The 15482-nt window shown below is 46.5% G+C and overlaps 2 protein-coding genes across 3 annotated transcripts; both read right to left on the reverse strand.

The window, feature by feature from the left end:
• Positions 1 to 5342: 5342 nt before the first annotated feature.
• Positions 5343 to 8688, reverse strand: SLC39A2 (solute carrier family 39 member 2). Of its 2 annotated transcripts, none has more exons than XM_065940948.1 (4): positions 7497 to 8688; positions 7178 to 7308; positions 6894 to 6944; positions 5343 to 6240 (listed from the first exon to the last, which is right to left on the reverse strand). In XM_065940948.1, the coding sequence occupies exons 1-4, from the start codon at positions 7609 to 7611 to the stop codon at positions 5608 to 5610; spliced, it is 930 nt and encodes a 309-aa protein (XP_065797020.1). In that variant the 5' UTR covers positions 7612 to 8688; the 3' UTR covers positions 5343 to 5607. The 2 variants fall into 2 exon arrangements, 1 of the variants encoding a protein (XP_065797020.1); XR_010663932.1 differs by having other exon boundaries at positions 6160 to 6240; positions 7041 to 7308.
• Positions 8689 to 8831: 143 nt separating this feature from the next.
• On the reverse strand, positions 8832 to 15198 carry METTL17 (methyltransferase like 17). Its single transcript, XM_065940947.1, has 14 exons — positions 14971 to 15198; positions 14670 to 14823; positions 14449 to 14583; positions 13510 to 13588; positions 13198 to 13279; positions 12783 to 12856; positions 12230 to 12324; positions 11838 to 11908; positions 11539 to 11646; positions 11197 to 11265; positions 10451 to 10501; positions 10116 to 10208; positions 9707 to 9891; positions 8832 to 9631 (listed from the first exon to the last, which is right to left on the reverse strand). Exons 1-14 carry the CDS (start codon positions 15049 to 15051, stop codon positions 9526 to 9528), a joined length of 1383 nt encoding a protein of 460 aa, XP_065797019.1. The 5' UTR covers positions 15052 to 15198; the 3' UTR covers positions 8832 to 9525.
• Between the last annotated feature and the right edge of the window lie 284 nt (positions 15199 to 15482).

Below are 15482 nucleotides of genomic sequence, written 5' to 3' on the forward strand. Positions count from 1 at the left end.
GAACAAGGGAGAGGGCTTTGCTGTCCTTGACTGACCTCTCTGCTTTGCCGGTCCTGCGCACTCCAGGCTAGCCAACAGGGATGTAGTGCCCCCCTGTGGTTGGCATGGTTCTTCTAACTTTCCCTAGCTCCCAGGTCCCTTCCAAAGTCTCCCATGGCTCTTTGTGATTCTAGTGGTGGCTCTGGAGGGAAGGCCTGATACCATGGTCAGCAGTGGTCTGTGGCTCTTGCCCATTCTCAAGATCAGAACTTAGAGGAGAGGTGAGGGAACTTTATAGATGTCAAACCACAAACTACCTCTCTTTTGTCTTGGCTTCAGGCTTAGGACTCTTGTTTCTCTCTTCCTCTTATTCTCAAGGAATGTTTCCCTGACTTTAGGGACAGAAGCCCAAGACAACCCAGACACCTAAGCAAGGGTGCCATGGGAAGGAAATCAAAACTAGAACACAGTGATGAGAGCCCTTAAAAATTCTGGAACTACTAAAGAGCTATGAAAGGGTGATTCTCTGAAGGAACACACAAGCGATGAAACTGCAGAGGGAGGATGGATGTTAAGCTTTAGAGAGCACTCCTCTAACGGGGAACAGCTAGAGTGGGAGACACCACCTTTCTACAGAGATTTTAGGACTAAAGTGGAAAGTGTGAGTCAGTTCTGACCAGAGGCCAGGGGTGTGGTCAGGGAAATCAGTACCCAGAGCATTGTAAGTCACAACATAACCTTCTCTTCTCACCAACATTAGAATTTTCCTCCAATTGGATGAATATACAGTAAAAATAGAATGCTTCCTTCCTGTTTTTTCACTTTCAATGAATCTAAAGTAAGTAACTCAGGGACTTTCCTGGTGGTACAGTGGATAAAAGTCTGCCTGCCAATGCAGGGAAACATGGGTTCAATCCCTGGTCTGGGAAGATCCCACTTGCCGTGAAGCAACTGAGCTTGTGCGCCACAAGTACTGAGTCCGTAGAGCCCACACACCACAACTGAAACTGCTGAAGTCCACACACCACAACTCATGAAGCCAGTGAGCTCTAGGGCCTGAGAGCCACAACTAACGAGCCTCTTTGCTGCAACTGCTGAAGCCCACGAGTCTAGAGCCTGTGCTCCGCAACAAGACAAGCCCCCGCAATGAGAAGCCCATACACCGCAACTGGAGAGTAACCCCCGCACTCTCTGATAGAGAGTTAGAGAAAGCCTTCACACAGCAGTGAAGACCCTGCACAGCCAAATAAATAAATCTGTGTGTTAGCTGCTCAGTCGTGTTTGACTCCCTGCGACCCCATGGACTGCAGCCCTCCAGGCTCCTGTGTCCATGGGATTTCCTAGGCAAGGATACTGGAGTGGGTTGCCATTTCCTTCTCCAGGGGATCTTTCCGACCCAGGGATTGAACCTAGGCCTCCTGCATTGCAGGCAGATTCTTTACCATCTGAGCCACCAGGGAAGGCCGAATAAATAAATAAAGTTACCACCTCCACTCCCAGTCTGTGGAGATTATTAAAGACACCAGTTGTCAATTATTTCCTTTTTTATTTCAGTTTTTGTTGTTACATTTTTATATAATTTTATCTATTTAAACATTAATTATTTATTTAAATAAAGTTATATAAAAAAGTAACTCACAACAAAAACTGAAATAAAAAAGGAAATAATTGACAACTGGTGTTTTTAAGCATCTTCACAGATTGGGGATGGGGGTGGGTGTCACCCCTGTCTGTATCCATTTTTGCTTCACCTTTGCTAGTAACCATGGGCTTCTCACTCAGGTTGGGGGCTGGGGTGGGGTGGGGAAATGTGAGGGTATCTGGCTGATTGGCACACTCACGTTACCAACCCACCCCAATTAGCTGTTTCTTACTCTATCACCCAGAGCCAGGAGCAAGGGACCATTTCCTCTGGCAAGACATTGGAAAACTGTCCTTCGGGAGAGGGGTGAAATGGCATGAATTGCCTCATAAGAATTCGTTCAGAGCTCTTTGGTTTTTGTTCCTGGGTGTGTCTTGTTCACAAGTATTGTTCTCTGACTGGCCTCCCACCTGACTCTGAGGTATTCACTGAATACTGTTCAGTATGCAGTTCCCCATCTCCCTTTTTCCATTCAGCAGCAATATCTAAACCCAACCCTTAGCTCATAAGCAAAGGAAAGGAGGGGCGCTCCCAAGGATTACTTCAAAGAATTATTTATTTTTTAATTTGTAATTAATTTATTTTTTGGTTACTCCACGAGACTTGTGGAATCTGTTCCCTGAGCAGGGATTGAACCTGGGCTATGGCAGTGAAAGTAACCACTAGATCACCAGGGAACTCTCCCAGAGAATCATTTATTGGTGCAAAAATGAAAAGCTGGCTCAGAGTGGGAAGGAAGTTGGAGGTTTCTTTCTTCTGTTTCAGATGTTTTTCCCCCTGTTTAAATATGTAAAAAATAGATGGCGTGGAGAAGACGGGTGAGGAAGAGACACAGAAGACTTGAGAAGATTTGAAAACTATTTGTATAAATTCTCTTGTGATTATTCCAACTAGTTTCTCCTCTTATCCACTCTTCCAACCTGTATATCTTCACTCTGATTTTTATATTTCAACTCTCATGATTCTAATTTTCTTCAGTTATAATCTATCTTTCAAGGCTGAGTGAATCAGGGTTCACTCCTGAATCTGGCTTCTAGTCACCAGGCCCCAGTTAACTCAGCTCTCCCTCCTGTCCTATGGTTCTTATTCCATTCTTCCTCATTTCTAGTTCATTAAGAAATCACACTCATCTTCTGCTCCCTTAGAGCCCTTTCTGGCTCCTTGCTGGGATTCAGAGCTTTTGAAAATGATCAGGATTGTTCCTTTTCTTCATCCCAGTGTCTCTCTCTGTGGCATTCCCTAGCTCTATTCCAGCTCTTGATACAATATGGTTCAAACCAAAGATGGTTCCTGGTTGGTAAGAATCTTGAGAAAGGAAAAGGAAATGGACTTTGGAAGGATGGCTGAAAGCAGAGGAGGAGAAGGGAAATCTAAAGGCCTGTGGGTTGGGAGGAAGCAAAAAAATGCATGACCCACTCACGCTTGAAATCTTCAGCCTCTGCTCATTGTCATCAAATGCTGATAGCATCGTGACCCAGAAACATATGGAGAGCCCCAGAGTCTAATGTACTCCTCCTCAAGATTCCTTTGTAGTCATACAAATCCTCAGTACCAGAAATAGCTAACTTCCACATAATCGTGTCCCTTCCAAAGTCCTGGCAAGATTACTGGAGTCGAAGGCAGCAGAGGATCGATGGTGTGTGGAATGTCTTCTGTTTGCCCTTCCAGAGTTCTTTAGGACCTGTGCCTCACAAGGCTGACCTACGCGCAATCACCCGTAGACATTTTTGCCCTTGGTTTCTGTTTGGGTATGGCCAACAGGAGACGCTGGCAGCAGGCCACAGGGTAGAAGGAGAGTGAGGATATTCCTCTAACTTCCTCCTGGTCCCTGCAGGTTGGTTGCTTCCCTGTACCAAGGCCACAGCTCTTATTGGACAGCCCTCTAGTTTCTGGTTGCTACTCCCTTTGTTCAGCCCAGGTAACAGCATTGTTATTACTCAGCCCCAAGGAATTGCACCATCCCTTGTTGCTCTGTCTAAACCCTGCCCACACCTCTCTATATACTCCCTTTATTAAGGTTGTCTCACTTATCCAAAGTGCTCTCTGCTTTCTTATGAAACCCTAACGTGGAAGACGGGGAGGTAAAGGTAAGGTAGGAGAAGAAAAGCTACATCTTGAGTTTTTCTTAGAATCACAGAGACACAGGTTTGAAGCCCAGTTAGCTACCAAGTTATTTAACTTTTCTAGTACTTCCCTTGACTTACCATAGGGATAATATTTACCTGGTACCGTTGGGAAGGTGAGATAATATATGTGAAAGCAACAGAACAGTGCCAGATGCTCAGTATAAAAATTCTATTATTACTCCATTGGAGTGTATTCCATGTGAGTGCAATTAATACTGAAGGGAAAACAAAATAGGATGATGCTTCAGGGAAATTATTTCCCTTGTCAGACATTTTTATTTAGCTTTGCCCGAGGCTTGCCTTCTCAACTGATCCTTGTGAGTGTAAGCTGGGTTGGTGCGGAGGTTTGTGTATCTTAATTTATGGGAAGGGGAAGGGGAATGGGACAGGAGATAGACTGAGACAAGAATGAAACTCAGGAGACCTTGTCTGTGTTAAGGCCACTTAAATACCAAAAGTATGAGAAGGAGCAAACTGGTGAGCAGTTGAGTGCACAGGGCACACCTTCTCTTTCCCTATTTCTCCACGAAGTCTGATACATTCCTCCATCCCATGCGTCAGTGACTGGGCAACAGTCATCTGTCCCCCTCGGTTGTAGATAATGTATATGTCCTTAGCAGCTCTTGAGAGAAGCAACACATTGTAAGAGTTACTCAAACTGAAAGGCAAATGGTCTAGAAAGGAGGGGCTGCAGCCACAGGCAGAAAGAAAGTCACTAAGTCATGGGGTGAGCCCAGTAATCACCCCAGACATCTCTCTGGCATCTCTCTCTCTCTCCAAACACACTGCTTCTTAATCCCTCAGCTAGAAGGCTGCTGGAAGGAGACAGAGACTCCAAGAAGAGCAAGACTGTCCCTGAAGCCACATGGGGCTCAGCATGAAACAGAGGAAGCGTATGGAAATAGCCTCCATTTAGGTTTTTTTTTTTTTTTTTCCCATTTAGTTTTATTTCAAGAATCCGTTGGATACTTTGTGGGAGGCTGATAACAGGCACTGGGAGTAGGGTGGATGTGGATAGCGTAGGAGAAAAATCTAGATCCCTAAGCCCCTTCTCTCTGAATGTGGGAGCTCTGGCTCAGTTTCTCAAATCTGTTCGTAAGGATGCTTCCTAGGTGGCGCCAGCGGTAAACCACGCTCCTGCCAATGAAGGAGACGTAAGAGATGCAGGTTCAGTCTCTGGGTTGGGAAGATCCCCTGGAGGAGGGCATGGCAAACTACTCCTGTATTCTTGCCTGGAGAACCCCCATGGACAGAGGAGCCTGGTGGGCTGCGGTCCACAGGGTTGCAAAGAGTCGGACATGACTGAAGTGACTTACACACACACACACACAGACATACACACAGACATACACACACACAGACATACACACACGTGCATAAGGTGGTCGTGAGTTGTTGGAATTTCAGCAATGCTGCCATATCTGGAGGGGCTGGGCCTGCAACTGACAGAATGAATGACTGGGGGCCCAATTCCAGAAAACAAGACTGTGTCCCACACTCACCCTTCCCGCTCGCCACTCCACCACCTCCTGACCAGGCACTTCCTAGGCAACCCAGAGAAATGAAGCACAGCATAGCTGAAGGGGAAGGACAAAATGACATTTTATTACACATAACAGCATAAACAGGACAAGAGTCAAATCCTCTCATTTATAAGCACTCAACCAAAACAACTTTTTCTCAGTCCTGTATGAGAAATGGCATCTCACGTGGTGAAAAGTTGGGGTCCAGGTTATGGCATAATGCCTAGTAAATGTCACTGTGTCTCAGGGAAGAAATGTCAGAGGGTGAAGGCATTTGAGCAGCTTCTCCTGGGGGTAGGTAGGTCATCTTGGGTCCATCAGAAAAGTCAGGAATCTCTCAGGCCCACAAGGCAATGACAGCCATAAAAGCAAAACCAGCAGCTACACAGCTCCACTTGGCCAGAGGGGCTTCAGGACTTGCGAGTTCCCGGGGCAGAATTTCCAGGAAGGTGACATACAGGAACGTACCAGCTGCCATGCCTTCTAACACAGCCTGAGCCAAACCTTGTCCAGCTTTAGAGTCTCCTTGAGGCACGGCCAGCCCTACGGCTAGGCCCAGGGGGGACATGAGAGCTAAAGACAGAATGGAGAGCATGGCCCAGCGTGATTCAGTGCCTACCTGCACCAGCCGCAGCCCCACGCCAAACACTACGATCCCCTTGTGGGCCAGGACAGCAAGGCAGAGCTGCACCGTAGAAGCGACTGTGAGCTGCAGCCCCACAGCGAGACCTTCAAACACGGAGTGAAAGGAGAGAGAGAGCAAGAGGACGAGGGCCCGAAAGGGACCCCGTGAGGGGGAGGGGAGAAGTCCATGGCTGTGAGGTTCAAGCTCATGAGCTGTCCCCAGTTCCTGCTCCTGCGCTTCGGGTGTCTCAGCAGCCCCAGGACAGCACTGCAATGCCAGCGACTCCAAAAAGAAGACAAGGAAGAAGCCCAGGGAGATGACGAGCTCTCCGTAGGGATAGTCCATCTGGGTGGGAACAGAAAGAGGGGTTGTGAGATGGGAAAGTGAGCTGTGCTTGTGCTCAATCATACACAATTTTTTGTGATCCTCTGGACTGCAGCCCGCCAGGTTCCATGGGATTTTCCAGGCAAGGAGACTGGAGTGGGTTGCCATCTCCTTCTCCAGGGGTTCTTCCCCACCCAGGGATCGAACTCAAGTCTCCTGCGTTGATGGTGGTTTCTTTACTGCTGAGCCCTGGGGGAAGTAAGGAAGGGAAGAAATTGCACAGGATTGGGATTGGGCTGAAGAGAATGGGAAGTGTGGTAACAGAACATACAAAAGGGGAACGAAGCCAAGAGGAGACATGGACGTTTGACCACAAGAAAACCTGAGGAAATAAGGGAAAGAATATCAACAGGGTTAGAAATACGGGGAAATGATAGGAAGCATATCAAAGGGTCCAGAGAAAGAATGGAAGGTTAAACAAGAGTTCTCTCTGGGTTTCATAAGCCCAGAAGGATTGAGTGGCTCCACCTTTCCTTGCCAAAAACAGTGCTAGAGCTGAGGGGTAGGAGGAATTCTTAGAATTCCACACATAAATCCTCTCAAAAAGGTCTGGGCATGAAAGCAATCTCTGGTTCTCCTTACTGTCCAGGTAAGGGCTGGTGGGAGACACTTACATAAGCTGAATCAGCACCATCATCAGAATGCCTCTCACTCTTTGTCCTATTCTAGGGAGAAAAAAGCACAAATTAGACGAGGGAAAGCAGCTCAGCTTTCTGTTCTGTGCCATTGGCTCTACCACTTTCCTTCAAGGCCAATCTGACCTGTTTCCATCACTCCACACAAGAGCCGTCATCTTCCTTGTCGTTCCTTCTGTCCTTGGCTTTGTCACTTTTTCCCCTTTCTTCCCCTCGTTCTGTTCATCATTCTGGCCTCACGGCCTGGTAGGTCTGCCGCTCACCTGTATCACCAAGTTCTGGATCTCTGATTTAATTCCCTCCAAGGCTTCAGCGGTCATGTGCATGAACCCCGCTCCCAGGAAAACGCCAGCAGACGTGCAGCCCAGGAAACTGAGGACCCGGCGGTGACAACCTAATTCAAAGCAGGATTTACAACCCAGTTGGCAAAGAGGAGATAAGAAGAAGGTGACTAAGGAGCCACGGGCAGCACTCAATGTCCGAAGATGGGATGATGAGAGAATCAGAGCAAGATATCAGGACAGGGTGACAAGGTTGAAGTCAGACTTAGGTCATGGGGACAAAGATGTGATAGGGCTGTACCTGTGGCTGTAGCAGTCTGGAACCATTTGAAGCAGATGGGAATAAGGCCACAGACCAGAGTGAGCACCAGCAGGGCAAATAGGCAGCCAATTTTTGCTCCTAGTAGTGGCTCCATCCTTGTGGTACAGGGTTAGTTGAGGCCTCAGAAAGACAAATGGAGTTATAGTCTTTGGAGCAGGAGGGGTGTCTCAGGTGATTAGAGCTGGTGTTCACTCTCCTGCTTCAGGAGACTATTGCAGATCCTCTCTCTGGATGCCTCTTCTTGCGTAGCCTTACATAGGAAGCTTGCCCAGCCCGTTTCTCGCCCTTCCCCTACATGCAGGCCCCTCCCCTGGCTGACGCCTTCCTGAGTTTAGAAACCAGAAACTCCAGACTCCCTGCCAGGCATGGCCTGGTGCAGTGTCTTCTCCTCCTCTTCATTGCCGGGACTAATCCAGGGGCTGTCGAGTCTCAGTTCTGGCCTGGGGCTGTTCTAATCCAGAGTGTCTTCAGTAGCTCTCCCCAGCTGTTCTGTCCGGGGACAATCTGATCCTACCTCACTCAGGACATTTGATCTAAGCCTTCCATACCCTGTCTACTCCACCTCAAGTCCTTTAGGTTGCTCTGTTGAAACCTGAACTGCATCCTTTCAAAGGGGATTTGGGGCCACTTGGGATAAGGAGGTGGGGCTGGCAAGTGGAGCTGCCACCACCCTGTGAGAACTAGTACAGGAGGGAACTCTCCTATCCTGTCACTCCAGAGAAATAGCTCCAGGCATGGAAATGTCTACAAGGAAGTTGAGATTTCTAGTATTAAAACACTGATACTGTTAGAACTTTTGACTATGCCTTTTTCCTGATATAAATTATAGAAGAGGGACTGAGAGTTTTAAGATGAAGAAAGTTGCTCTAGTTCTGAAACAGCAAGGCCTAGGGGAAAACAGAAACGAACCACATATACTGAAGGCTCCTGCCTGGACATGTAGAGCTGCAGATGGAAGATTGAGGCCTGAGGGGAACCGACTCTTGAGGCAAACGTGTATGAGGTTAACTCTGAGGAAGCTGAGAAAGTTGAAAGGGAAGAAGGCAGAAAAAATAGAAGCCAAGCAGCTGTTGACTCCCCTGTTCAGGTGGCCTGGGTAACAACTCTGAGACCTGTTGAGCCAGTTCTCAGGAAGCTGGGGGTGACTTTCCCCATCCCCCCTCCTCCCATTATCTGGGGGAAGCAGCAGGATTCTTCCAGGACAGGATGAGCTGGAGACTTGTGTGGGGACCACTGAAAATCTGAGGATTCTCTTCATTATAGGATAGGCCATGACAACAGACCTCTATACCTTTTAAGAAATCGCAAGATTCATTTCCATTCTTTGAAAACTTTTTATTATTACTAAACCTTCAAGTGAACCCAGGTATATAGGGGTACTGTTGCTGAAACTCGTCTCTGTTCATCAGAGTGAACAGAAACATAAAGACAGAATTTGAGGTGAAGTATAAAAGAGTAGTTGTTTTATTGTGCCAGGTAAAGGAGGCCACTGCAGGTCAATGTCCTATAGACTGTGCCCTCCATAGAGAGAGAACAGCAAGGGGTCTTATAGTTTCAGGGTGGAAACCAGGACCATAGATAAGGATCAGGGTAGATCAAGCTTTCATTCTTCACTTCCGGAAATTTTCAAAATTGTCAAAGTTGGTGTTAGGTGCTCCTGGGACTGATTCTGGTGGTCCTTGAGATGATCACACCATGCATGACCTTCTTTCTGGAATGAATGATGCTCACAAGGGAAGGGAGTGTCAGGGAGTGTTTTCTTGGAGAAGTAAACACCAGGTGCACCATACAATTCTAGCTAGAAGGCAATCATCTGAGAAGTACAATTAAGAAAGAAAAGCAGCTGCGAGAGGATGGCCGAGTGAGTTTGAAGAATAAGGCTGACTATGATGGAGGATATTTGAACTAGCTTTTTTGCCATAACAGTACTAGCACTCCCATCCTGGACCAGGTAGCTTCCACCTTGGCCGTCGTCAAGAGAGAAGAAAACACTTGTCACACATCTGTGTCAACTCTCAGGGGCATCTTGAGCAGGGGATGGAGGAAGTTCCGATGGTGTGATCACAGGTAAAAGATCTCCCCAGGAACTGACCCGGGCACAGCGATACAAATCCCTACAGAAAAGAGAGGGTCAATGTGGGCTGCAGACTCTTGCTACCTCCCACTAATTCTGGCCATACCCTCCATACCTGCCATGTCTGCGGGCTGTGATCACAGCATGCTGCATAAGTCCATCTGGACAGCACAGGTGACAATGCACATGGCGGGGCCGTTTAAGAACAGGCTGAGTGATTCGGGGCCAGCGCTTAGCCTCCTCTGGAGATCCTCGGGCAAGGATTACCAAGGAGAACTTTTCTTCCTTTGGCTTCTTGTTCTAAGACAAGGATACAGAGATGGCTTGCGGGAAAAGATGAGGGAAAAAAATTTTCTTCAAACCTCATTCCTATGACTCTTCACATATTCTATAAGTCATATACATTCAGACCCTAAAATCTCCAAGCATTCTCTGAAGTTCCCAAATCCTCCCGCCTCTGAATCTCTTTCACTGTGCTTTCCCAGGCTATTTTCTCCCCACCACAGTAGTCCCAGAGTACATACCCAGCTGAAGGGGATGGGATGGTAGGCCTGGGAAAAGCTACAGGCCAGGGGCTTAGAGGCTGTCAACTGGGGACACGGAAGTTCATGGGGACACTGTGAAGACAAAGATGAGGTAAGACGAAAGAACCGCCTATTGTAAAACCCAGAAACTAAGAGTAAGAGAGCCAAGAAGGGCCAGGGCTAACGGAGCACAGAGCAGATGAAGGGCAGGCTCGCGGAATCACTGAGGAGGAGGCTGGACAGGGACTCAAGAGTGGCTGGTGGCTAGCCCTCTTTTCCTGGCCAGCCCCGAGTTCAGATCTTTGCTTGCTGGGAAAGGCAGAAGTAATACGCACTGGGGCAAAGACAAAACCAGGTCGAGGGTCCAAAGGTGACTTTTCTTTTCCCTGAAATCAAAGGAAATAAAAAAAAATTTAGGCTGGGCGGAGGGGTCTGTTCTAACTCAATCTCTGCACTCAATAAATTGAGGACTCCTCTAACATTCAATTCTGGTAATTATTAACAATGTTCTTTGAATTAAGCTGGCTGTTTCTCTAATACTCCAAACAAAGAACTTTCTCTTTGCAGCAGGAGAAAGGCAGAAACTTGGCACATAGTATGGTGCTCTCCCTTGTCAGTAACCTTCACTCTCAAAAAAAAATTCCATTTCAAGACAAAGAAGTTTGCAATTATACACTGGTTCATATGGTCCTAAACTGGTTCTTAGCTCAGAAGTACCCTGGATCAGGGGCTGGCAAAAAAAAAAATTTTTTTAAAGTCGAGAGACTAGACAAAATTTGTTTCTTACTGCTATCTGTATGGTGAAAATAGCCACAGGCAACAGACCTATAGCCACAGACACATGGTTATAGATGCACAAATAAGCACGGCTCATATAAAAACAGGTGGCAAGCTGGATCTGATCCATAGGCTGGAGTTTGCCAACTACTACCCTATATCATAACGACTTCATGTGCCTACTATCTTCAGAGTCATCCTTATTGCTATATGCCAGTCCCTTCAGTTTTCAGGGGAGTGCCAAGAACCAGTGAGAATGAGCGGGGAAAGGAGGGTAAGGTGAAAGGCGGCGAAAGAACCTTACATTAAGGACCAGGTCCCTGGCGTCCATGAGAAGGGAGTGCCCAGCTTTTGTTCCATTCTCTACCAATACCTGATTACAAAACGGGAAAGTAAGAAGCCTTGAATTACATGAAAACATAAATGTCGGTAGCTCCGTAAGAGCATTCCCAAATAGAGTAGGGATTTTAAATGAAACGGGTATTACATATATGATGCAGATGGAGACCTGAAAAGAGGGACAAAGGGATCTATGTAGGAGGAAAATGGTTAAAAATGAAGACAAGCTCCAACGGGGATAAGGAAAGGCATGAAACAAACCCATGAAGCCGCTTAAAAACTTGAGGGGAAAGGGGCTTCCACTTACCAGAAAACGACCTGTCTTGCGCCACAAGGTTTGGACCACATCAGTGCGGTCGGCCTTGCTGGGCAGTTCACTGAGGGAAAAGGCTGCGACCACCACATCGAATTGTACCTGGTGCACAAGACAAGGAAAATGACCGACCTGACATCTCCCTCTTTCAAAGAGTACAGTAAAGGTCTATCTCACTAAATTTCTTCCGCTTTCTTTTACTTTCTAACATTCAATGCTAGGTTGTAAAGCCAGGGCCACAGTTTTCCATCTGCATACTCCACATCTGGCATACTTTAAACACTGCCACTTGCCTTGGGTGATACAGGTAGAAACTGTCTGAAAAAGACACCTGGAACACAAGGCATCCCAGATCCTGAACCACCTGTGGAGGAAAGTAGAGATGTGGCAACTATGAGTGAGGTATAAACTGAAGGGACAAACGTTAGCTGAGGGTGAGATGCAACAGAGTAGACCACTATTAAAAAAAAGGGTAGGGGGAATATTGGGTCATTTGTCCTGTTCTTACCCTACCCATCCACAGTCCAACAAAGGCCTCCAGCATCTTCAACAGGGTCATTGCATCAGACTCATCTTTAACTTTCAGGCCTTGCCTCTATCCCCAATAAAAGACCCTTTCTGGTACTCCTTTGACTTGTAAATCCCTTCAACTTTGGAAAAGCCCTTCCTTACATTCTGTCCTCACCTTTCAGTAGCTTTTCTGCCAATTCCAACATGGCAGCTGAGCTGTCCACACACATATACTCACGTAGGCTCTGGCCCCAAGCACTATGAGCAGCCCTAAAGTCGCAAAAAATAAATCATCAGTTCTCATGACAAAGTTATTCCTACAAAAGACCCCTGTGCCCCTAACCTAACCTTGGGGAAACAGAGTGCTATGTTAAAATAGTTGGAAAAACGAGCAATCTTATTTTGTTTCATCTACAACTCTTAAGAAGACTCAAAAACTACTTGAACACACACAAAACAATCTTGATGATACGTAAATCCCTGTCCAAGATCAAATTCCTTTCCTTTTTTATCCTTTTAAACATGGGTTTTTTCACTTGACATATTCTTTAAGTTCTGATCCTAATTTATGTAACTTCTCATGCCTTGTCTAATCTGAGGGAAGAAACACATCAGTTCCCAACTTTCCTCTTCTTCCTTTGGTTCTCCAGTCTCTTGATATTGACATGGTATAAGCTAGCTCTAGCTCTCTAGAGTTAGAACTGACAGAGACAGAGAAAGATACTCACCAGGTGACAGAGCCAGTACCCGAGCCAAAGTCCATCAGGGTTTGTGGCTGGAACTCTGGAAGTCGAGCCTGGATCTGAAGAAATATTCAATACCCCACAGTGGGGAAGACAGACACTTATTTAGGGTCTTGGTAAACATGAATTAGGGGACTGCAATAGAGGAAATGAGACATGAATGTCTTTTAAGAGTCAATATAAATGCCTTACATTTAAGGCAATGTAAATGCTTACATGTAAGCTCTTAAAACAGTGATCCTAAACCTTTTTTGGGTCAAAAATTCCTTTCAGAGGATAAAGAGAACCTCTTGAAAAAAATGCACATGTAATGTCCCAAGAATCCTGCCCCAGAAGATTACTTTATGAAAAAGGGAACTGATAGTAAAAAGTTTCTGGTTGGAAGTTGAGGGAATTTCACCTCATGGAAAGCTCTGGAGACTGCTGCAAAGCCACCATCCAGTCTTGCTGCCATATACACCAGGCTCAGTCCCTCACTGTAGCTGCCAGAAAAAGCAGACATACCACTGGGAATTAACCTCTATCCTGCAGCTACCCTCCAGACTTTTAGGAAATGAAATCTTTGTAAAGGGCTCACTCCTTTCACTGCTCAACACAGAAGGCTTACAAACCAGACTGCTTTTTCAAACACTACATGGTGTAATTGTACTTCCCCAACTCTCCTCAAAAGGCAAACTTTGCCTTCTTCTGCAGCCCTTCTCGTCTCCCTTACCTCAGTTTTTGCCAATGATAGGTAGTTCTGCGCAAGGCACGCAGGACTTCTTCTTGATGTTTCTCCGTCTGACATGAGTCTGGGGTGAGAACAAGGACTGGAAGTAAGGACCTAGGAAGAACAGGGCTCAGATACAATATCTGAATTTACTGCCTGCCATTCCCCACCAATTGCCACATGGAAAATGCTTAAGAGAGAAGCCAAACTAGAGAAAAGTTTCAGGTAAGAATAATAATGACCACCACCACCACCATAGAATATCAAATAATATGTTGCCTCTAACAGCAGTTCATTCAATTCAACCAACTCTGTCTCACAGGTTTTGTTCTGTATTAAAGCCAAGTGTAATAAAAAGTTGAAGGATAGGATAAAGACAGTACTTTGTAGATTTCTTCACTTCCCCCAAATTTAATAATGTGATGTCTCCAAAGTTCCTATAGGAAGGAAAGGGGCTTGAAAAACTTGTCTTATAATTGTGTTCAGTTCAGTACTATTTTACCTACGGAGTGCCTACTACAAACCAGGTACTACAAGAAGTTCAGGGAATACAAGATAAACAAAAGGCAGGCCTCTTAACAGCAAGGAACTCACAATCATGAAAATAACTTGACAAACTAATTCTCCTTTCCCTGTAGTACTGGAGACTATTTTACCTGAACAAAAACTTAAGATGGTCTTAATCCAGTGAACTTGGGGAAAAAAACAAAGATCTAAATTTCAACAGGAGACTGAAGCACTCATTGACCTTTACTAAAGCCCTGAGAGCAATCTCTGAAATTACTTATCGTCTTTTAGAAAGGCAACATTATGAATAACTGCTCTGGTCAGAACGTCAATTAAGAAATTGCAGTATCTATTTAAGAGGCTGCAGAATTATTACTCGCTCTTCACTTCCCTCTGCTCTTTCTATTTGGCTTACTCTTTATTTTTAAGACCTACCTGCGTTTTCCAGGATTTTTTTCTCTAGAAGAACTGCCCGTCTTTGTAGCTCCTCTGGCTCTACAGGTAAATGCCGGCTCCAGAGATAATTGGTTAGTACTTGCACCTGCTTCTCCATATTGGGCATCGCGCCCTCTACGGACCAAAGATGCAAAGAGGAATCACTTGTACGTAGGGCCCAATATCCGCTTCTGGAGCTTCCATTTCCCACCTTTACTCACCAAGCAACAGTAACTGCGCGGCGTCAGCCAATGCTTGCGGCAGACGCACGCATGACAGCTGCAGGATGCCAGGGTGCCGGCGATGGGGCCTCTTCCCCAGGAAATCGGACTTGTTATCCACGTGGGATACGCCGGGCACGAGGGCAGCAAGCGCCTGCAGAAAAAGAAAAGCTAATGGGGGGCACAGAGGATGGCCGCGGGCACTGGCTAACGGAGGAACTGCCGAAAGCGCACCTCCTCGGAGTGGAGCTGTTCTTGAGATCCACAGCCTCTTTTGAAAGCAGGGAAAATAGGTACTCACTCGGAACTGGGGAGCTACTCCAAAGCTGCGGCGCCATCTGCCTATTGTCAGCAGATACCGCGACCCTCTTGCGGTCGCCATGGCGCCAGCGGTGAACCGGAACCGGAAATTTAGGTGCAGTGTCTGCCACTCTCACTAGCGGCGGCGAGCATCCTCCGCGAAAATCGGCGCCGGGCAGAAACAGCCAATGCGGAGAACGAGTGCTTGCTAGTAGCCAATAAACAATCGATCTGTAAATCGCCTTGGAGACCGTTTGTGCACCACAATTCCGGCGTAGCCAGCCGGAAGCTAGGTGACTTCCACGCTGCGTTGTGATTTGTCTCCGCCTTCAGAAATCGGAGGGGCGGGGTTAGGTAGTTATGGGCTGGCCCTATGCTGGGTTCCCTAGAAACGCGTCACTGGACAGCAAAGAATTTGTGTTTGTATTAACTACCAGTGTTCTTTGTTTTACCTTCTGGAGAACACTGAAGTCTTCGTTGGAGTTTTTACCTCCTGTGTGAAATGGAGAGACT

Source organism: Muntiacus reevesi, chromosome 7 (assembly GCF_963930625.1).
Source record: "Muntiacus reevesi chromosome 7, mMunRee1.1, whole genome shotgun sequence".
NCBI lineage: Eukaryota > Metazoa > Chordata > Mammalia > Artiodactyla > Cervidae > Muntiacus > Muntiacus reevesi.

What these genes read in the sequence shown, in the direction of transcription:
- METTL17 (XM_065940947.1), bottom strand. Translation starts at nt 15,051, where the DNA reads ATGGCGACCGCAAGAGGGTCGCGGTATCTGCTGACAATAGGCAGATGG. An exon ending in GGTACTGGCTCTGTCACCTG is followed by an intron (nt 12,325 to 12,782) that starts GTGAGTATCTTT and finishes TTGCGACTTTAG; the next exon opens with GGCTGCTCATAGTGCTTGGG. An exon ending in GCAAGACAGGTCGTTTTCTG is followed by an intron (nt 11,266 to 11,538) that starts GTAAGTGGAAGC and finishes TTTTGTAATCAG; the next exon opens with GTATTGGTAGAGAATGGAAC.
- SLC39A2 (XM_065940948.1), bottom strand. Translation starts at nt 7,611, where the DNA reads ATGGAGCCACTACTAGGAGCAAAAATTGGCTGCCTATTTGCCCTGCTG. An exon ending in TCCAGAACTTGGTGATACAG is followed by an intron (nt 6,945 to 7,177) that starts GTGAGCGGCAGA and finishes TTTTCTCCCTAG; the next exon opens with AATAGGACAAAGAGTGAGAG. An exon ending in ATGGTGCTGATTCAGCTTAT is followed by an intron (nt 6,241 to 6,893) that starts GTAAGTGTCTCC and finishes GTTCCCACCCAG; the next exon opens with ATGGACTATCCCTACGGAGA.